This window comes from Poeciliopsis prolifica, unplaced genomic scaffold, assembly GCF_027474105.1.
Source record: "Poeciliopsis prolifica strain line A6 unplaced genomic scaffold, Auburn_PproV2 SCAFFOLD070, whole genome shotgun sequence".
NCBI lineage: Eukaryota > Metazoa > Chordata > Actinopteri > Cyprinodontiformes > Poeciliidae > Poeciliopsis > Poeciliopsis prolifica.
In genome coordinates, this window is record NW_026562445.1 from 1465001 (window position 1) to 1487055 (window position 22055).

The 22055-nt window shown below is 39.5% G+C and overlaps 2 protein-coding genes and 1 long non-coding RNA gene across 4 annotated transcripts in view; 1 reads left to right on the forward strand and 2 right to left on the reverse strand.

The window, feature by feature from the left end:
- The window catches only part of usp6nl (USP6 N-terminal like), a 22336-nt gene extending 6027 nt beyond the window's left edge, over window positions 1-16309 (forward strand). Inside the window, 15 exon segments of the mRNA XM_055020726.1 lie at window positions 1479-1552; window positions 4293-4372; window positions 5844-5883; window positions 6052-6132; window positions 8148-8223; window positions 8226-8254; window positions 8592-8701; window positions 8991-9039; window positions 10088-10164; window positions 10166-10206; window positions 10464-10558; window positions 10636-10701; window positions 11887-11986; window positions 12060-12212; window positions 13899-16309. Coding sequence (XP_054876701.1) covers window positions 1479-1552; window positions 4293-4372; window positions 5844-5883; window positions 6052-6132; window positions 8148-8223; window positions 8226-8254; window positions 8592-8701; window positions 8991-9039; window positions 10088-10164; window positions 10166-10206; window positions 10464-10558; window positions 10636-10701; window positions 11887-11986; window positions 12060-12212; window positions 13899-15379 — 2552 coding nt within the window. The 3' untranslated portion in view covers window positions 15380-16309.
- Window positions 8947-17895, reverse strand: LOC129351897 (uncharacterized). The gene is made up of 4 exons (XR_008604799.1): window positions 17718-17895; window positions 17052-17164; window positions 12065-12644; window positions 8947-9086 (listed from the first exon to the last, which is right to left on the reverse strand). It is a non-coding gene; the product is annotated as an uncharacterized LOC129351897 (long non-coding RNA).
- Window positions 17896-18331: 436 nt separating this feature from the next.
- Window positions 18332-21841, reverse strand: echdc3 (enoyl CoA hydratase domain containing 3). 2 transcript variants are annotated; one of them, XM_055020728.1, is made up of 6 exons: window positions 21664-21841; window positions 20275-20393; window positions 20105-20202; window positions 19718-19918; window positions 19162-19340; window positions 18332-19081 (listed from the first exon to the last, which is right to left on the reverse strand). In XM_055020728.1, the coding sequence occupies exons 1-6, from the start codon at window positions 21798-21800 to the stop codon at window positions 18928-18930; spliced, it is 888 nt and encodes a 295-aa protein (XP_054876703.1). In that variant the 5' UTR covers window positions 21801-21841; the 3' UTR covers window positions 18332-18927. The 2 variants fall into 2 exon arrangements, with proteins under 2 accessions (XP_054876703.1, XP_054876702.1); XM_055020727.1 differs by having other exon boundaries at window positions 19718-20202.
- Between the last annotated feature and the right edge of the window lie 214 nt (window positions 21842-22055).

The window sequence follows — 22055 nt, forward strand, 5'->3', positions numbered from 1 at the left end:
TGGGTTTTTATTTATTGTTTATGGTTGTTGTGTTTTATATTCCAGAAAGTTCTTTATTAAATTAAAGTTTATTGGTCTGTGAGAAAACAAACTTCCTTTATTATTTTACAAAACAACAGCATTATCGTTTATCGCAATAATTCCTGGAGCAATTTATTGGTAAAGTTTAATCCATGTCTCAGTTGACATAAATTTGTTGAGTCTGATCAGGATCTTAATGTTTCTCTGGTTTCTAAATAACTAAAACATTTTACTGGCTGATGTGAGAAATAAACCCGTGAAGGTTTAGATTTTTCCGTCGTCTCCCTGCAGGAAGCCGTGATTTATCCTCGGCCTCCATTAACACATCATAAACTCAGCATCCTCCGGGTTTAGCGCCGCGCCGATCAGGAAGTGCTTGAGAAACCGAGCAGCTGGTCGGTTCTGCGGTCGTGACAGGAAACGATCCGACGGCTCGATGGAGAACCACAGGCAGGAACCGATCCGTCAGGAACCGACCCGATCTCTCAATGTCTGGCTTAAACAGATTTAATTTCTATGAAATCAGATTTTTAATATTTCATAGAGTTGGGCCGATCCGATATTGATGTCGGTCCCGTGTGTGACACAATGTTCCGGATCTATTTATTCTAACCTTTATTATTTATTCAACATGTTTTCCAAACTGAACTTTCTGAATCTTTTGCCAGCAGTTTGTTGCATTTTATTTTTACTTGTTTGTCAATGTCAAATTTATTTATATAGCACTTTAAAACAGGTATAAAACTGCACCAAAGTGCTGTTGTAGTTTTTGTTGCAATAAGCAATAAATCAATTGATCACATATAAAATTAAAATATCAATAGTTTCCATTTGAATGTTTGGTATTTTGGTGTCAACAAGCTCTTCTTTTTAAAAATAATTTTGTTTATAGAGGTTTTATAATTTATGTTAGGAATCTAAATGTCTTCCAGTGTTAAATGTTCATTAAAATGTAAAGTTTATTGATTTTTGAGAATGTTTTCTATTATTACCTCAAGTATCACTTTTGTTGGATTTTGTTAATGTGGGTAGGAAAAAGGCCCAGTTGGTGCAGAGAAGCAAGTCGATTTATGTCTGTGTTGGAAAACAAAAGTTTCTGTATCGGTATCGACTGATATCAGGCCTCTATCGATACCGAAAGTGGAAAAAAGAGGATCAATGCATTTCTGCTTTAAAAAAATAAATTACAAACGACAGAAAACACTTAAAAAATGTGGCTTTTATTCCAGTCATCCTTCCTGTCATTTGTACGAGAAGTTTTGCTTAATCACAGGAACACGGTTTCAGTCATTTTTGTGTTGAAGTATTTCATCCTCGTTTTATTATAACTTTATTGGTGCAATGAAAAAAGAATAAAAATATCTTAACCTGACAGTATATTTTGTCGCACAACTTCTAAGGTCAACAAGCTGTTTTTCTGGACTGTAATTTATCTTTTATTTTCTCTTTGTCTGCAGCTTCTGATAGCCATCAGGATGCGGCGGTGAAACTGGATCAGGAACGGGCCGAAATCGTCGCCAAATATGACAAGGTAACAGCTGAACTGCCTCTGCAGCTTCGGCTGCAGCGTTTCTTTCTCGGCGGCGCCGTAAATCTGGGCCTTATTGCCTGTAAAACACAATCGTAACAGCAGGCGCTTCACAGGACGCGCCGCCGCTCACACGGCTGTAACATCAGCGTTTCAGAGGCGGCGGCCCCAGATGAGGCTTGGCTGAAGGAAAACGCTCAGAGTGAGACCTCCTGGCTGGAGCAGAGCCATAGAAAACATTAATCTGAGCATCAGATCAGTGAAGAGTCCATGATGGAGGTCAGAGTTCAGGTTTTAGATCCACATCAGATCAGATCAGATCGTCTTTAGTGATCTTTGTTGTGTTTCTCCAACTGGGATCCATTGGAGTTAAAACCTGATTCTCTCAGAACCCGGTCAACCCGAGCCCAAGAACCAAGAACCAGACTCTAACAGAAATAATTCCCGTCAGGTTTTCTGCTGCTGTGAGGCACATGTGGCGACCTGTGGTGGAAGCAAGGCTTCATGAGCTTCGTTATTTATTTAAAATCGTGACTTTCTGCTGAGCCAGCAGTGAAAACGCTGGCAGTGCAAACCGAGATGAATTTTTAGATATTTCACCTCAACATCTGGTGGTCAGACTGAGCTGTGGAGCCTCAACCTGAAGCTTTAATCCCTGCAGAACGTCGGACACACCGACGTTCCTGAGTATCAGCAGCAAATACAGAAACTATCCACTCAAATGTTACATTTCATTTGTTTCATCAACATTTTTACACTCATTTTGAAGTATTGCATTAGAAAAGTTTAATGAAAACAGCTAAATTTGACATCATTTCTCATTATGGCAAAAACATTTTACACTAGTGCTTTATCTAATAAAGTTGATGCACTAAAGGGGAAAAAGCCCTGATGTAGTGAATGCAGTCATGCCTTACCAGAGGCACAAAACTCCAGAGTTGTCAGTTTTTCTCCTTGTTGGTTGGCAGATTCCACTTCCTGTTGGTTACAGCCTTGCATAGCGTCAACAGCTGAAGAAATCTCGCTTTGCTTTGCCTGGTTTATTCACTTCAAACTAGTAAATGTAACTAATAAGAATTTATTTTCATGTGAATTTTAAACAAACTTCAAATTTGGCAAAAAAAAAAGAGAGAAAAGATCAAATGTGAAGTCGGAGCGCTTCCTCCTCCTGATTTGAAGTGAATCAACCAGGTCATGAAAAGTGAGATTTCAACAGATGACATAAAACAGATGTAGAAATGTTGCTGTTTCGTGCCTCTGGTACGGCGCCAGTGGATGGGAAAGTTCACTGCATTACAATGTGTATCCATAGCAACTTTCCTAAAAAAAAAACTTAAAAACTGTCAAACGATTGTTAGCAAAATTGAGAAAGTTATTCCAAATTTTGCTGTTTCTATCAACCTTTTCAAGATGAGCATCAAAACGTTGATGGAAATACTCAGATGTTATTTTCACTGATCTAAAAGATAAATATTTAAAGTTTAGGTGTTTTTTCCGTTTCCTGCTCCAAGGCGGTAAATTAACCTCAGTGTGTTTTATAGGAACTGAGGTTCAGATAGTGAGCCTCAGTTTCACACCTGTTAACCTTCGTCCTCACTCTGCTCCCCTGCATATCTCCGCATACTGACGCCGACAAGTTCTCCCCAAGGGCACTAAGGCCCGGCCTCAGCCAATCAGAGCATGACGCTCCACCCCACAGGAACGTGGGAGGCATTTGATTAAGACCCGCTCGATTTTTATCAGGCCGAAACCTGCAGCAGATGATAATCTGAGTCTGTTGATGGTCGAAAAATCTGATTTGTGTTGGAGAATCAAATCAGACTTTTTAAAGTCAGTTAAATTGATACCTGTTTATGAATCTAGTTTAATTTTCATAATTAAAATGAATGAAATCATGCGGTGAATGTCCCATGTAAAGTAATTTAGACTGTTTATGACAAATGTTTTCATATGTTTCCATGTTTTTCCATGTTATGCCATTTTTCAAACATATACTATAAGTAATATATTTTGACATCTTGCTACACTTGATTAAAGTTTTCATGGTTTTGACATACTAAACTATGACAGCAGCTAATAATGCAAAACGTGAGATTTAAAATGTTTTTAGTTGGAACTTTTTATTCTTGTTTCTGGTACGCCGGTAAATCGGACGCACAAGCTGCTTTTCGTCGATGTGATTGTTGTGCTAAAAGGAGTTAGCCTAGCAGCAGAGAAGCTCAACTTCAACATATCAACTCAAGCAAAAGTAAAAAAGCATTTGGTAAAACTTTTACTAAAGTACTGAGCAACTGATCAAGTTATCAATGATTTCATATTTGAAAGTTTTGGTATACTAAGGACCAAAATGATTCATAAAAAATAAAAATAAATACAAATTAGGTAAAACAAAAATGTGTCAAAATCAATTTCAGTGGGTAGAAAACTCATAAGTTTTACTCTGGAGATGCTTCAGTATGAAGTGACTCCAGTAAATGTTTCTGGTTATAACCATCAGTGAAGCTAAACATGTTGCTAATGCTAATGCTAACATTTTAAAGAAGCTCCTTGAAAGATCAGGACTTCCTGAAACACTTTGCTCCAGTCTGATGCTTGAGAAACAGATTGGATTATAAATATCTTTGTTGCTGAGCTCATATTTCTATTTAGTCAATAATTTAGCAGCAAAACTGGTTTTTGAATTGAAACTTATCGTCCTAACGGCTCGTTTCCAGCTCCTGATGTTTGTCTTCCTGTTCTCCAGGGTAAAGAGGCCACCGTGGAGCCCTGGGAGGACACCAACTTCCACCTCTACAAAGTCATCGACCGTTTCGGATTTGTCCAGTAAGAACCTCCCTCCGCTGTGTCTGGGTTGGTCAGCAGCTCAGAGTGTCTGTGGTTTCTGCTCCTCATAAACAGCACAGTGTTGGAGTTTTATATATAGGCTGGCGCACGCTGGCAGGAAACGTTCTGGTTAGCCGTAATCACAGTGCAGCAGTGTTGGGACAGAGCGCCGCGATCCAGACCTCACTGTGGGAGACGGACAGGAGAGAAGAAGAAGAAACTGAGCTGCAGAGAAGCTGCATGCAATAAAACGTCAACATTTTTCCTCTAAAGGCTTTTCAAAGACATGCTTTATGTAATAAAGATGATTCAGAGTTTCAACATGAAAAAAAACTATTTACCAAATATTTTTGTTCTGGTTTCTAATCCAGATGTGTTGAAATATCAGAAACAAAACTAAATTACAAGCAACTTGTCAGCAAGATATACAAGTTTACAGGTCAATAATCTTTTATATTGATTTTATTAGTAATTTACTCATTCCATAATTTTTTCACTAATAACATGGAAAAATATGTTATTATAAGTGATTTTATAAGAACTTTCGTCTTAGTTTTGTCTGATTTCAAATTACTGAGATATTTGCACTAAGACACAAAAACACAACTTACCAAATATTTATGGTCTAGTTTTTATTCCAAATGTCTTGGTACACTTTAAATAATACCAAATGAATTTACAAGCAACTGTTCAGCAACACATAGGAGTTTGTTTTAATATTAATATACATTTTTAAAAGTCCTCAGTCCAATGGCACAAAAATATTTTAATCCTATTGAGAAACTATTGTCTTAAAACAAACTCTTCATCTTGCTGAAGTTACTTTTAATTAAATTTTTTTCTTACTTCAAGAACGCTGAAATATTTGCATAATAAACGAGCAAAAATACTAAATATTGTTTTTACAGTGCAGCCTGATCATCTGATCATTTACAGAATCTAAAAGGAGAAGATAATGGGGACGACTGATGACTGGACTCAAGGAGGGGCAGATAGAAAAGGTTGAGGCAAAATAAGCTGCACAGAAAGTTGAGTGGAAGGAAAAAGTGCTACAGGAATAACTGCAGAATCCATTCAAGGATTTGATGACATCAGATTATTAAAAGCTGATCCAGACCAGGAGTTTCAAAGTCTTACCTGGACTGAGGAGAACCAGAACCGGACCGCTGCTCAGCGGTCCAAACTCTGGGGAACCAGAACCATCGTCACTGGAAGTGAAGTTTCCAACCGGTGATGATCTTCTGGTTCTGCAGACCAGAACAGAAACGAGTTTTCAGACATTTAGAGTTAAAACCTGAAATGTTCTTCATTCGGTTCTGGAACCAAAACACTGATGGCTTTATCTGAACGGAAACTAACACAGATTAAAGGTCCGATCTGTTATTTCCTGTTTGTCTGATTCTCTGCAACGTGAAACATTTCAAACGCCATGAAAACGCCTGCTTATCATTTCCGTTTGCTGCCTCCACAGTGAGAACGAACTGCCGTCGTACGACTCGCTGGAGGAGAAGGTTGGTGACGCCTGCAGAGCTTCAGCTGCACATTCACAGAACCAAACGGTTTCCTGTTGCTTTAGCAGCCCAGTTAAAGCAGCAGGTTGTTTTATGACTCATTAAATGTTTTCATCAGAACAGCAGTTTGTTTGTTTTAGTCGTGATTCTCGTCTCGCCTGTTCGCAGCAAAAACACCTGGAGGTGGAGCGGACCGCCAAGTGGCTGAAGATGCTGAAGAGCTGGGAGAAATACAAGAACAGCGAGAAGGTGGTTCCGTCCGTTTGGGTCTCAGGCGTGTCTGGTCGGGTTCTGCTGGTCCATCAACCAAACAGCAGCACAGCCAGAACCACCATGTTCTGGTCCCAGTAACAGCTAGAAAGATAAAAATATAAGTTTCATTAGATAAAGAGATGAATGGATGAACTGGTGGATGGATCCAGTATTCATTACTGAACTAGTTCCTTCTGACAGGAAGCAGTTCTTTCCAACAGGAAGCAGTTCCAGATGAAAAAGAGTGTTCAGGAAGTTCAGAGTTCATCTCCAACATGAACCGATTCATTGATTAATCTGAAGCCCTTCATGACCAGCATCTTTAACACTTAGCAGAGCAATCTGCTGCTGTTTCGAACAGATTGTTAAACCTGCTGTACTTTTAGGAGCCACCAGATGGCGCAACATGACGTTTCTAGGCAGACATTGAAGAATGCAGTTTATTTATTATGAGTTATTATTTACTGGTTCCTCTGCATCGTTATCCTAAAATAATCAAACATGAAGCTGAATCTTTCTAAGATTCAGCCCAGATTCATGTAAAGCAAACAGTGAGTCCTGAGGCTGATGGAGAGTAAGAGCTGAGTGTCATTAACCCCGAGGCGACATTCTCCATCCTCGGCCCTCTTTAGCATGAAGACGTGCAACTGGCTCTCCTCCATCAGAGCCGACCTGCAGGAACCGACCCACAGCTGATTTATGGCTCATTAACTTTCCACTCGTCCTCACGCCGCCTCATGAAATCAGCGCTGCTCTCCCCAGGCTCAGAGGACCCGGGCCCGGCCGCCGCCGCGTCAGAGGGACCCGGCCTGTTTAGTACTAACTGAACTCTGTGACTCCTGCAGCTTTAAGGCGCGTTGTGCATGCAGAGCCGCAGTCTCTGCTGGAGTTCGTCCAGCCAGATGGTCGCAGGTTCACCTCAGCAGAACATGGCGACATGCTGAGCGAGGCTCTCTGGGCTCGATTATCATTCCTGGCAGATGCCAGATGCTCTGTTCGCCTCTCTGTCGACCTGCAGCAGCAGCTTTTCTCCCGACTCACCAGTTATTTTCTCGTCACAAACCATCAGAGCTGCAGCAGCAAAAGCATCTTGGCTGCAGTCTGAGATCAGATCAAAACTAACACAGTCAGGCCAACATTCATTAACTAGAGGCACAGAAATAAAATAAGAATCATCATTTCTATTCCTGGGAATCATGAATACATAAAAAATGCTAAAAATTGGATGTTAAAATGTGTTAAAGTTGTAGCTGAGCGAAACTAATCCTGATCATATTTTTGTTCCAATAAAAACTGATGGAATTTGATGATTTAAACAGAATCTCTAAAGAGTTTGAATAAAAAAAATGTTTTCTGAATGGAATCAATAGAAAGTGAAAGATTAGCATTTTTATCAGAAACAGTTTTATGTTTTATTTTTATTAATTTCAGCTCCAAACTCGTTATGAACTGAAAAGTGCAGCAGGTCAGAGAAGAGAGTAAATGTTCAAGTCTGAAACGATTAAGTGCATTAATCATATTTATAGAGATAATTCAGTGATTGATGATTTGTTTACTGAAGTACAAAATGTTTTTAAAATGTCAATTTGCTTAAAAAAAAAGAGCAGAAATAGTCAGAAATGTAAAACAAATAGATTCCCGGTAGAAATGTTTCAGCTGCAGAATGATTGAACATTCGCTAAAGAAATTATTATTATTACATTTTAGGCACTTCCCATTCAAAAACAGAACTGAATTATTTCTTTATTTTCATCTTTTCTTGTATTTCTAATATTGTTTAAAATATGTTCAGGTGATTAAATGAGAAGTTTTTTTCTCTTAATTGTTAGAACAATCGTTCATTGCTGTCATAGTTAATATTACAGAAATGTTACTTGTTTTATTCTTTCTAGATTTTGTCTTAAATTAGGAGGATTTATTTATTTTTTTGAATTAATGTTAGAAATTGAGTGGTTCTGGACGGTTCGGGTTTGTTGAAGGCCTCATCAAGACGCTGCGTTTTCCTCCTGCAGCTCGTCCGGAGGATCTATAAGGGCGTTCCTCTGCAGCTCCGAGGGCAGGTGTGGTGCCTGCTGCTCGACGTTCCCAAATAAAAGAGGAGAAGAAAGACTTCTACGAGGTATAAAAGCATGCCGCACTTTTCAGAACAACAGGAAATGCTGGATCTGCTTTGATTAAAGCTCCTGTTTTCAGTCTTTTTGTTCCTGATTCCAGAGTGTGAGTGATAATCTCATTATGTCCACAGTGGGAGACACAAAGCTCGTCTTTCAGGACATTTTTAGGCCATGAAAGACAGACGGCCTTTAATAAGAGCAGATTCTGGCTTTTCACATTCTCCGCTTCTATGGCAACAGCAGACGGTCCACTTCAAGCATCGGCCTGCTGCTGCTTAAAGACACAGAGCAGGGAGAGGCCTCTGCTAGCTTAACCTGCAGGTTTCTTCATCTGCTGTGCAGAAGCTGAAGTCCCGGGCCAGAGCGCTGTCCCCCGACGTCCGGCAGATCGACCTGGACGTGAACAGAACCTACCGGGACCACATCATGTTCATGACCCGCTACGACGTCAAGTAAGAGCCGCAACCCGACAGCAGAGGGAGCGACTGGCCTCCCTTACATCCACGAGACTTTTCATAAAAAATACTTTTACTACTTGAGTCATTTTATTTTGAAGTATCAATACTCTGACAAATTCACCAGACACACACCTGCAGTGTTTGTTCAAGTTTTTTATCGAAAGAAATACATTTTGGAAAATTTTCTTTTCCTGATTTTGTTATTGTTTGTTACGTAAATGAATTATTGTAATTTTGGTCCTTAAAATATAAAAATTTTAAATGATGATTGTTTGGGTTTCAGGCAGCAGGCGCTCTTCCACGTCCTCACAGCTTATTCCATGTACAACACGGTGAGTCCTTCACTCTCTGCACTTCCACCATCCAGCATTTTAGAGACCTAAAAACGGAAATTACTCATCAATCTAAGTTTAACTTGTTACAAAAAAGCTTAATGTGTAAAAATTGGTAGCAATAGATACTTTTTTTCAACAGGTTAAATCTGAGGTTCATAAACGTTTTCATGAAATAGCCGCTCAAAAAAGAAACATCAACTTTTAGAACATTTTTAGTTCGCAATTCAATAATTAATTTAGAATAAACGTTGCCTCATACTGTATGATTTTATATGGCCATAAGTTCCTTAGCACAGAATAAATTGTGACTTCATTCATCGCGTTTTCCACTTTGGTTATAAGAAAATACGTAATATTGTATGTTAATCATATTAAATTTAAATTTGTTCTCATAGATTTGAAGCTTTTTTTCAGCAGTTCCTTTGGTCTTTTTTATTTCTTGCTTGATGAATTCGACAGGCAGCCAATCAGAAAATTAGGAACTGAAATTACATCTAGATTAATTATTCAAACTGAAATTCTATGGAAGAAAATTGGAAATCTCTGAGTGAAAAGTTGGAAAAAATTAAAGAAAAAAAAACCTAAAAAAATGTTAAGATAAATCTAATACATTTTCAAGAAAAATATTTTAAAAATCTACATTTTTGGACAAATCAAACTAAAATTTTCAAGTTTTCTTTACAGATACAGATAATTTCTCAAGTTATTTTCTAGCAAATTTCAAGTTTTCTATCTTTGTTCTCATAAAATTTCTGGGTTTTGGTGGCAATTTAAATAAAATATCAAATAACATAAATAAAAAATGATTATTATTTTTTGGCTAAAAAATAATGTGAAATTTTTTTACTAATTTTTTTTCTCATCGTTCTAACTTGCTAAGGGTCCCACAGCGCCCCCTGGCGGCCAACACTTTGAATAACACTGAAACATTTCTGAGGACATGTTCTCCTTCCTCTCAGCTGCTGATTGAACTCATTTTGTTGCAATTTGGACTCAGACTTTATCAGATTTGTCCTGTATTCAGCGGTTTCATGTGGCTCTGCAGGAGGTCGGGTACTGCCAGGGCATGAGTCAGATCACGGCTCTGCTGCTCATCTACATGAACGAGGAAGACGCTTTCTGGGCTGGTCAAACTGCTGTCGGGGCAGAAGCACGCCATGCACGGTAAAAACTGTTAAAGTTGTTTATATTTTAGTTTATAATGTGAGAACAGCAACTAATGAACCGGTTAGTGAGGATTCATAAAGCACAGCCAGCAGGGGGGAAGCAATTAAACCGACTGCAGCTGAAATAAATGCAGAAAGTTCACTGGATCTCTGAAGGGACTTTGCAGATGTTTCCAGCTGTGATCAAAGATGCTGAGCTGCTAATTTACTGACATGTTTGTTATAAAACACGGCCTGCTGCGTCTCGGCCCTCAGGGTTCTTCATCCCCGGCTTCCCGAAGCTGATGCGCTACCAGGAGCACCACGACCGGATCCTGAAGAAGATGATGCCCAAACTCAAGCAGCACTTGGTGAGACAAACGGCAGCTCCATAACAACCAGATGGTTAACCCATCAGCGCCGTGAACTGGTTTTACTGGTCCCGCAGGACAACCAGGAGGTTTTCACCAGCCTGTACACCATGAAGTGGTTCTTCCAGTGCTTCCTGGACAGAGTGAGTCCAGCTACTCAGAATATAACCTCCACTTTCTGCTACTTCTTCCCCATTACTGCTCTGCATGGTCTTTATATTCAACTTCAACAGCTAAAGCAGCACAATTTAACTTTTATAAAAAGCAATATTTTTTACATATTTGTTGAAATTGACACCAAGTCATGACAGTTTGGTATGAACAACATTTAGCTCCTGTCTTCTCCCAGAGCTAACTAGAAACAACCAATCAGAGCCAGGAGGCGGGGCTTGGCGCCTCCAGCTTGTGATGAAGTTCTTGAAATAAATGTGTTTTTATTATCCAATTCATTTGATGGGTTCTGTAAAATAATAAAAAGTTGTTTCTACTTCACATTCTAAGTAAATTACAGGCTTCCAACCATCTTTATTTAAAAGTAATAATGTTAATGTTCAGCTGCATTAAAGCTGCAGCTTTATTACCTTAAGAGGCTTTTACCATTTAATCCATCAACCTATAATATAACTGCGTGTGTTCTGGGTGAATAATTGGCTGAAAACAACTTATTAATTTAGTTTATTAGTAGCTGCATGAACTTATTCTGTCATGTTTATTTACTGCAGCTGAATATTTGACTTCTTTTACTTGAGATTGATAGATTATCATCATTATCATCTTCTAATGAAGCTCTGATGACGTTTTAATTACAGTTTGTTATATTTGCATACAAGTTTACTTTTATTCATTTATCAGTGATGTTCTGCTAAAGATTGTTTACATAATTAAGCCAGACGCCTCATTAACGTGAACAGAAGGAATCAATCTTCTTTCTGCTCTTAATTATAGCCAGCAGCAACAGAAAACTTATTATGCTTTACAAATAAAGTTCTGGATGATTAACTATTGGTTCTGGTTTTGCTCTAACCAGTCATCAGTAGAGATGAGAATCTTTAAATGTCTATCAATTCCACTCAGAAACCAGTTTTTCTATTCAAACTGTCTAAAGATTCTGTTTAAATTATGACTGACGACCTCATGCTACATGGAGTCTGAGACGACCTTCTGCGGTAACATGATATGAAGTATATTCACAAATAGGTCTAAGATACACAACTTAAATGCATTTTTAAATCGACTATTAATTCCCAGGACTATGAATTGTGATTCTATGTAGAATCAAAGTTTTTCTGCTCCTCTGGTCATCAAACCTGACGTCTGCTTGTGTTCAGACTCCCTTCACCCTGACTCTCCGGATCTGGGACATCTACATCCTCGAGGGGGAGCGAGTGCTGCCCGCCATGTCCTACACTATCCTCAAACTGCACAAAAGTGAGTCTGCTAGCAACCCAAAGCTAACAGCTGCTGTGTGAACATGCTAACTCAGGTGTGTGTGTGGCTGTAGAGCACCTGTTGAAGCTGTCCATGGAGGAGCTGGTGGAGTTCCTGCAGGTCACGTTGGCCAAAGATTTCTTCCTTGAGGACGACTTTGTGATCGAGCAGCTGCAGGCGTCCATGACGGAGCTGCGGCGGGCCAAGCTGGACTTCCCAGCGCCAGGTACTGCAACAGCAATCGGACACGCTGGTCACCGGGTTTCCTGCTGTCTTAGCGTAGCAGTAGAGTGTTTCTTCCAGTTTCTTCGTTAATCTACTTCTCTTCCTCTCCTCCTAAACAATGTTAGCCAACAACAACAAAAGTGTGGCTGTGAGTGGCGGCCATATTCCCTCCTACAACAGTAACCGGTGGGCTATCCTGACTGGTCTTTCTTGTCCATGTCTCTATCCATCCGTCCCACAGTTCGTCCTGTCTGTCCAACAACACCTGGGTTCTTCCCTTCACAAACCTTTTCCCTCCAACATTGTGTTTTTACTTGTGGTGCTCATGTGGAAGCTCGTTCTTTCTTTGTCCTTTTTGATCCCCTGACTGCCATGTTGTTCCTCAACTGTGAAGCTGTTGGTAATGTCTCCCTCTGGTGGATAATTTAAGGTACTGAAAACAAAAACAACTATTTAGGCTACAGAACTGAAGCAAAAATCACCAGACATGTTACTAATAGTTCTGTAACTACATTATTTTAGTAATCGATTATTCTGACACTCAGATTAAAAGTTGGCGCATTTATTGCATAAAATGCAATAATATAGCATGTTTAGTAAATTTCAACTGGATGACAAAAAATGCCATTTGAGGAGTTAAGTGTAAAACAGACAAAATGTTTTTTTTTTATCTTAAATGCAGTTGTGGTTGCCAGTTGCTTAAAAAAAATTCTGAATAAAGTAAGAATAATAAATTAGTTCCTAATTAACTTAATTATCTTTGAACACTGTCTTTTAATTTCAGTCAAACTAATAAATACAGGTAAAAAGTAAAGCACAAATTACTGCATTATTTTATGGCTATTAACTATGAAATCAGAACTATGAGGTGCACTCATGTTTCTGTAAACAAATTTACAGAAAATGTCTAAGTAACAAAGTAGAGTTGCTGTAAAATCATTCAAATCTGTTGCAAAGTTTGAAGTTGTTACATTTGCTGCTGAGTGTGAAGAGTTTGCTTGTTATTTCTTCTTCTGCTGCCATTTAGGGCAGAATCTCTGGTGACAGACGGAAACTTCACATCAATTCATCCAAATGAATTCATCCACAAAGCAATGAACACTACGGTCATATTTACAGAAACATTCTGTACAGCATTTCAAATGCACACAACTTAATAAAACGTGTACCTGTTAAAGTAATTTATTATTTATCTTTGATCAATTTAAATAAAGTATTTTAGGTTCAATGAATGAAACTTAGTGGATGCAGAACAACATGGGAGCCTAAATAATCTCTTCAATGAGAGAAACTTGAGTTCATTTCCTGGATCACTGATGCATCAATGCATCCTAACATGCTCTGATCAGCATATCTTAATATTTTGTGTAGGCAGTACTTTCATAAAGAGCTGGTGGTACAGAACCAACACTGATGAAGTGGGTCGCTGCTGCTTCTGCTTCATGAATGGAGTAAGACTTTCAGCGAAGTGGAATCCCCTAAATGGAAATTAAAACATATTTTTGTCTTCTGCTGTGAATTTGTTTAAGTCTCGTCTTGAACGCTCCTTCATTTTTACCTCGATGGCAGTGTTGTTGCATGAACTCATGACCCTGTTGTGACGTCACTACGCAGTATGTTCAACCATCACTGTTCATTCAGGTTCCCGATGGAGGAATAATGTGAATCTCTTGTTCTTATGTTGCAGCTAATGAGGATGAGTTTCCTAAGAAGCCGTTGGGGCAGCTTCCTCCAGAGGTCGCAGCGCCGCAGATGAATCACGTGGGCAACGGTCAGAGCCACACGGAGCCAGCCGAGCCGCCGAGAGACTCCAGTCCGGTACCGGGACGACAGCAGGACAGTCGGCCCCCGAGCCGGGCACGCAGGGACTCACTGGAGAAACCGTCCCGCCATCACAGGGCAGAGAAATGGGATGCCCACTCCAGGAGATCCAATGAGCTTCTGAATGACCAACCAAAGCAGTCCGACTCCACCACACCAGAGAGAGGAACCACTCCATCGTCAGCACCCACCCCAACGCCCAGCCGCAGTCCTCAGAACCACGCCACCGCCAACCACAACTCCAACGCAGCCTCCAGTTCCCGTCAAATCATTGGCCCCCGCTGGGTCAAACCCTCCGAGACAAAGCTGGAGGCGGCCAAAGCCGCTGCAGCGCGAGAGACGCGGCAAAGCCGAGGGGCATCACCGGCTCCGTCCAGCCCCAACGACGGAGTTTACGCTCAACGACGATCCCGGCCCAAAGGGATCATCCCGGGTTCTGATCGGGGCTCCAATGCCTCCCAGTATGACAACGTACCAGGACTGCCAGAGCAGGACTTTGAGATTCTGGAGCTTGAGAAGCCTCCATTCAGAATGAGGGCCCCTCAAGATGAGACTCCCTTTACCGTACCAGCACCACACCAGGCCAGCAGCACCGACTCAGCCTCAACAGGCCCGAGGATGACCAAGCATCACCTCCCCTCTCAGTTTCCACGTAACAGTCCCCCAGGGTTACCTGCTGGCTACTCTGGGGCTCGGAGTCGGTACAACACCCCACCTCAACAGCCCTCTCCAGGAAGAACTACAACCGAAGTTCCCATCCTCCACCCAGGCTACAGTGTGAGCCTGGACCACCGAGGGGAGGAAAAACTTTACAGAGACCCCAGATTTAATTCTCCCTCCAGCACGTTGTACGGGGAACTAGTGTACGCCACCACCCAGCGGCGGCCCAGCAACTTCTCTCCTGAGAAGGCGCTGCAAAATAACTCGTTCGCCACCTACCGCAGGCAGCCAGAGTCCACCAGGAACCTTCAGAGCACCTCCACTCCAATCTACCTGCAGCAACTAACATCAACCACACAAAAGCAAACTTCCCGGGACTACAGATTTGAGGGAAACCCCCACTTCCTGCCAGGAGGCAGGCCTCAGCCAATCGTAGATAGCTTCCAGTGGGAGGCAGACGATGAGCGCCCTCCTCAGTCCCCCAGCGGAATGAATCGTTCGCCCAGCTTCCAGCAAGCCCAAATGTCTCCCGTTCACCAGTTCACCTTTCCCCCCAACCCAGACGTGCTCCCTCACTACAGGACACAGTTCCAGGAGCAGCAGCAACAGCACCCCCAGCTGTTTGGTGGACCACACTACAGGCACGCATCAGAGGCTTTTGCCATGCAGGAGTCGATGCTGCTGTGATGTTAGGATAAAAACTGAGGTATAGTCAGACACTGTGGTGAAGACGAGCAGAACTCGGTTCTGTTCCTGCTCTGTTGTTCTTTATGTGTGAACAAAACGCTGGAAGACACACCAGCCTCTGACATTTCTACCAATCGCTTTGAAAATCTTAAGATTTTATTTTATTTTTGGATGTAAATCATGAACAGAGGTTACAATATAAATATATACATATATATAAATATATATATATATATATCTTTTAGAGTCTGATGATGTACAGTGGATTTTTGTGTTAATCTTGAGAGTAAAATTGATTTTTTTTTAAATCTTACATCCAGGTATTTAAATCTGAGATTAATTCCCTCTGTTTGCTTCAGGATGATTTTTATTAAAGGACCAGGGAGCAGAACTGATCGATTTCATTTCAATCATGGTGCAAACAGCAGATTATGTTTGGTTTTTAGTGAGTCTTTGTTACAGTTCAGTAGTGATTTTCAATCATAATTAATGTTTCATACATTTCTCTAATTAAGAAACCACTTGTTTGTTTTTACACTTCCACCATGAATACTAAATTACATCAGGGCTTTATAATAATATATAATAAAGTAACTAAATTGTTAGCATTTTAGTGGCTGCAACAGCTGCAGCATCTGGTTCAGGATGGAAACTTGTTTCAGATTAATTTCCAACACTTTGTTCATGCCTGCTACCTTTGACTACTGGACCGTGATCTAGAACACACTACATCTACTACGAACATCATGCATTTCATCTATGAACTGACCACATTCCATTTTTTTATTGTTCATTCTCTGGTTTAGATGCTTTTAAACAGCATTAAACTGCTTCTCGTTGCAATTTCTAAGTTATATTTGCTTTTTGTGAAACAGTTAAACAGCAGTTTCTTCTCACACTTTGTTTAATAAAAGCAGGTGGTGAAATTTACTCTTTGAATGTGTTTGTGCTGTAAATCTTACTTAAACTCTGTAGTTTATTCCTTAAAGAAAAGAAAACCTGATTATTTGCAATTATTTGATTATTGTTTTAATGTCAGCTACTTTATTTAACACACAATATAAAATATGACAATATTCTTCACAAAAATTGATTTAGTAATTTTTCCATAGCACAACATTTTAAAATCAAAATATAATAGCCTGGATTAGGAATGTGGAAACATTTACATGTCCTCCAATACAGAAAACCCAATTATTATTAGATTTATTGAGCCTCGATTATAAAATTTTGCGAAGTATTGTTAAAAACTTCTGAACAGTAACAAGTTTGACCCAAGTCAGTCAGTTCAAAGGCAACGCTAAATACTAAAATGTATGTAAAATTCTGATCTTAAAGGCATTAATAACTAAATCTCTAATATTGTTTTACTCATTTGAGCAAGGAGAAATATTTTTGTGATTCTAATCTGAAACAATACAATTTTGATCTGATTTAACTTCAAACAGGAAGAAAAAAGGTTTTTGTAAACTTCAGCTGAAACTTTCTGTCACAATATTCAGCTTGTTATATTAGTGTTACTCAATAATAATGAGAAAGTTTAAAAAAAACTACTAAATTCAACAATAAGGAGCAGAAAACTATTTCTGCATTTACTGAGTGTTTAAATCATATATTTCTGTTTAGTTTGTTTTGCTTTAGAAATAAATATAACAGGTGAAGTTTGTCTTACCTGTAGGAGGAAAATGTTGGAAAGTTCAACAAATCCTCCTAAATGGTGGAAGCCCTGAAGTCAGATTGATGTAGGTCAGCTGATTGTGAGTCTTTCAGAAACTCTTTCAAACACTGAAACCAATAAAACAAAGGAAAACTGATGTGAAATCACACAGTTTACTCCAGCTTTGGCAGATTCACACAACTAACAGCATCATCAGTTCACATGAAAATATTGACGGGATTCAGTTCAAAGTTAATATCTGCTTTCATTAATTAAAACCTGAGTACATTTCAGCTTTCACAACTCAAAGAACTTGTTTAATATCCAACAAGCTCAATATTCAAGTGTAAGTTTTAACTCGCCCCATTTCAAGGTTGTGCAGAGATGCTAACTGGAGCGGAATAGCCATTAGCCTGAGATGCTAACCTCAGCCTCGACAAAAACAAAACACAACTTTATACACACAGCTTCATAACAAACAACAAGATAAAAGCGCTCGAAACCAAACCCGATAAACGGTCAGAAGTTAAGAACAGCTGACAACCAAAGCATATCTTAGATGTAAACGAGTAAACAACGCTAGCATGGATGCTAACGGTCGGTCATCCACTAGCTTAACTTCGACCTTTTAATCGACAAACTGTAAACCTTTACATGTTAAGAGGTTAAAGTAACACCTACCAGCTTTTAACAAGACTCTGAACTTGTTCAATATTTCATTCTGCAAATGAAGGTTTTTCTTTGGCTGGTTTAGTAAGAATCAAGATGGCGACCGGAAGTGACGTAAACTTCTTCTACATGTATTTCTCGGTATTTTTTATTTTTTACTGTCATGAAATGAGGGAAGACGAGTGTAGCCATCAACAGTTGAAAAGTCGGACTTGCTTTATTAGCACGAGCATTCCACTAACAACATGAACATACTCTTATTCGAACTCGTTTATCACTGTATAGTTCTTTAGAGCGCCCCCAGTGGGCAGGAACCCAAACTGCTGTTACTATAGATAAACAATAGTATCTCACAACATTTACGTACTTTAAAAAAATAAACACAAACATTGCGTTTATATTTACTTATTCAGGTCAGTTTCATTTCATTAAATAAATTAAATTAAATAATTTATTTAAAAAAAATAAACAAATTAAATAATTTACTTATTTACAGAAAGATTATTATTTTCAGGTTCTTGGACTTTCACTTGGTAAGTCACTTAATATTCTTAAATGTTTACTTCACCCCTCCATTTTTGTTAATTTTTTCTTGCAAGTAATTGAAATGACCAAACATGCACAGATCACAATGCATATATTGCTTTTATTCTGAATTACAGTATAATTTACAATACTTACAGGAACAGCTGCATAAAGCTGCACAGACACACTGAAAACAAATGTTACAATTATAAAAAATATATTAAAGCATAAGCATACTACAGTTATGTCATATAAAGTAGTGTTCTGATTATGCCACTGATTAGTGTCACAGCATTCAGCAGCCTGCACTTTTGTGATTTTTGCATCAGAAAACAACTTCAACAAAATCTTTACTGATTGTTCTGCTGTTAAACATTACAGAACAGTTTTCATTCATTTTCATCATGAATCAAACTTTGATAGTACAGAAAACTGTCAAATCAAGACAAACTATGATTTGTCTTTCAAGGAGCAACATGAATGTAAAAACCTCTATAAAAGCATCCACAGTGGGTTGTTTCTGCAGCTCTTAAGGCACAAAATGGTTCTGAATATTTTTTTTCATTTGGGTGAAATGAAAAAAATGCTCTTTATCATGTTGCAAATTACTGCAATAGGTCATTTCAATTAGTGACCAAAGATCACACTATAAAGATGTTTACTAAGACATAACCTCTTAATAACCTCTTTGAGTGGGTCAGTCATGAACTTTCTCAGGTTTATGGCTCCATACAGGTTTGCGTTTCTCTAAGAAGGCCTGGATCCCCTCCTGTCCGTCTCTAAGAGCCAGGTTGTCCACCATCACCTTGGAGGCAGTGGCATATGCTGCATCTCTGCCTTGAGCCATTTGTCTGTAAAAGAACCAGAAATACAAGAAGTAAATGCAATCTTTTGTGTCAGGTATTCGCTGCAAACCATTCATACGGCGTACCTTTGGAATGTGATCTTGCCAAGAGCTACAACAGGTCGACTGGACTGACACACTCGCTGGGCGATGGCCAACGTCTCCTCCTCCAACCGCTCCTCTGGCACCACCTTGCTAACCAGGCCATGCAACAGGGCATCATGGGCTGACATAGGAGACCCCGTCAGCAGCATCTCCATGGCAACCTGTTTTAAAACAAATTGATGAGTTTCATAGAGGACTTTAATGACTGTGGGTGATTTCCTGTTGACCAACAATAGCAGAAAAAAAGGTTCTCAAGGATCTCACTGTTACTGCACCTCCAAGTAAATATTTTAATTATTTCCCTAATACTTTGATTCTTGAGTTATAAATGCATAACATTCATTGTGAATAAGCAGCCACCAGGTGGCGCATGTATCAGGTGGATAAATTTATCATCAACTACACAAGAAGAAATGTTGCCAGTCCAGTAAGAACTTCTGGGATGAATCCTAAACCTGCTGAACACATCAAAAGTGAAACTTTTAGCTCGGCAGAATCCCATCGGAGCGTAACAGACGTTTTTGAAAAGTGTCGGTACCTTTCTGGGCACCGCTCTGCCGATGGCCACCGCCGGCGTGGAGCAGAACAGACCCACGTTGACGCCTGGAGTGGCAAAGCTGGATTTCTCCGTAGCAACCGCAATGTCACAGCTGGCGACCAGCTGGCAACCGGCTGCCGTGGCAACGCCGTTCACCATGGCGATCACTGGGACAGGTAGGTCTTGTATCAGAGTCATCACCTGAAAAACTAAAATTACTGAGATTATGAACACCTGGAGGCCTCGTTTCCATGCCGACACTAAACTCCACTCCAACAGGTATTTTATGTCAGAAATGTTTAAAATAAGAGAAATATTGATATTTTCAGTGTCAGGATGTTTTAACTCTTCAGCTGGAGTTTCAGTCCCAGACCGACACAAACTGACCTCTGAGCAGGTTTGAAACACCTTGGTGTGGTATTCTCGGCCCTGAGTGGACGTCAGCTCCTTCAGGTCGTGTCCCGACGAGAAGACCGGACCTTTGGCTGGAACAAGCAGCGCAAACGTAGGACCAACTGCTTCCTGTCTCTAATATGAGCGAGTAATTAAAACCAGACCTGATATGATGATGACTCTGAGATCTTCGCCATCGTCAGTCAGGATGTTCTCTCGGAGGGTTTCCAGCATGGACAAGGACAGAGCGTTCCTCTTCTTAGGGTTGTTTAAAATGATCCTCCTGGTAGAAATGTAGATTTTTAACACATTAGAAAATATTTGAAAAATGTTTGCCACAATAATATTCTCTTAAACTGACACTTTTTTATTGTTTGTATCCCACCAAGTGCGTACAGTACATTTAGTCAACCCTAATTTACTTTATTTTATAAATTATTGACAATTGTTTCTGGACATTATTACCTTTATGTTCACTATGTTTCTTCATGAGGTTCTTAATTATAAATTAAGTTTTTTTATTACTACATAATTACAATTAGTTCAGTAACAGTTTGCGTTATGTTTAGTTTGTTTATATCCAGAACTTTTTATAGTTACAAAAAACATTTAAAAATAATAAACAGTCAGCTCTCTGCCTTCCTATTTTTATCAACTGTCAGCAGCAGCTGTTGGATCAACGATCAGCTCACAACTGGGTTCACAGTCATGTTTACTTAACTGACTGAAGTCGGGTTGATTCTCCTCTCACACAACTGATGCAGACTTTCCCAGGCTGGGAATGGGGGTAAAATCGGGTCAAACTTCTCTTGTCCAAGACCGAGTCCAATTCGGATTGGACTTTATTGAGATAAATATGCATCCTTATGCATTTCTGTATAATTAGGTCCATTTTCCTTGTAGAAACTAAACAAAGTGAATTTAATGTAAATGTATTTAATGGGGAATGAGGTACAGAGGCCTGCAGATGGACAGCAGCAGATTCAGGTCAATTTCTTCCAGAGGTCGTCATGGTGATAACTTGCTGTGCAGCCACTTTAGCTAATATCATTCTATTTTTACTGTTTACTTATTACAGATCCCCTTATGTATTGAAATATTTCAACATGTTTTTAGTTTTAAATACAAATTAAAATTTAGATTGCTATATAAAGATAGTCTGAATCCAAGACATTTATATTGATGCAAACCTGACAATTAAAACTGAAACGGGAGTTTACTATTCCCGTTTTTGTAGTTTTATATAAACTCCGAATATTCAGGTTGTTCTAATGCCTCATAAATGTCGAGCCTGGAAATGTATGCCCCCTGCTGCTGAAGTAAAAGAAAGCAGTTTACGCCAATAATAAAGCGAAATGTCTTGATTTACCACAAGGCGATAATGACCGCGGTAATATTTCAGCCGAATTTCCACTGAGATCCATTAAGATGTTCTGGTTAAGTTTTGGGCCACAGAAAGCAGCTCATTTTACTGAAGCCTCAGTTTCTCCTTAAATGTTCTGTTTATACACGAGGGTTCGGCTCGGTGGAGCGAAGTGTTTTAATGGCGGCACCTGATTCCGTGCTTCTGTTCCCTCAGAGTCAGCGGTTCCGGTTCCGACTGGGAGTAACACCGAGGAGCGGACAGCAGCGGTATCCTCCTGCTGACCTGAAACAGAGAAACTCCTCCACGCAACACACTGCGAGCCATTTTCAACCTTCTTTCCACTACTTCTGGTTTGTGACGTCAGGGATGACGTGCTCCGTACGTGCTGAAATAGACCCGGTCTGCGCATGAGCAGAAACCAGACAAACATAAAAACAGTAGAACATTTGATTTTTCTGCTAAAATATTTGTTGTAATCTAAATTAATCCGCTGATCTTTCAATTGTTTGATTTTATTTAATCTTTAAAACAATAAAAACAAAATTACTTGCAAACATTTCTCATAATTTTCAACATGAG

Coding starts and splice junctions, on each gene's coding strand:
- echdc3 (XM_055020727.1), bottom strand. CDS start 21,800: ATGGCTCGCAGTGTGTTGCGTGGAGGAGTTTCTCTGTTTCAGGTCAGC. Junction 20,394..21,663: donor GAACAGAAGCACGGAATCAG/GTGCCGCCATTA, acceptor CATTTCTACCAG/GAGGATCATTTTAAACAACC. Junction 19,341..19,717: donor GCAGAGCGGTGCCCAGAAAG/GTACCGACACTT, acceptor GTTTTAAAACAG/GTTGCCATGGAGATGCTGCT.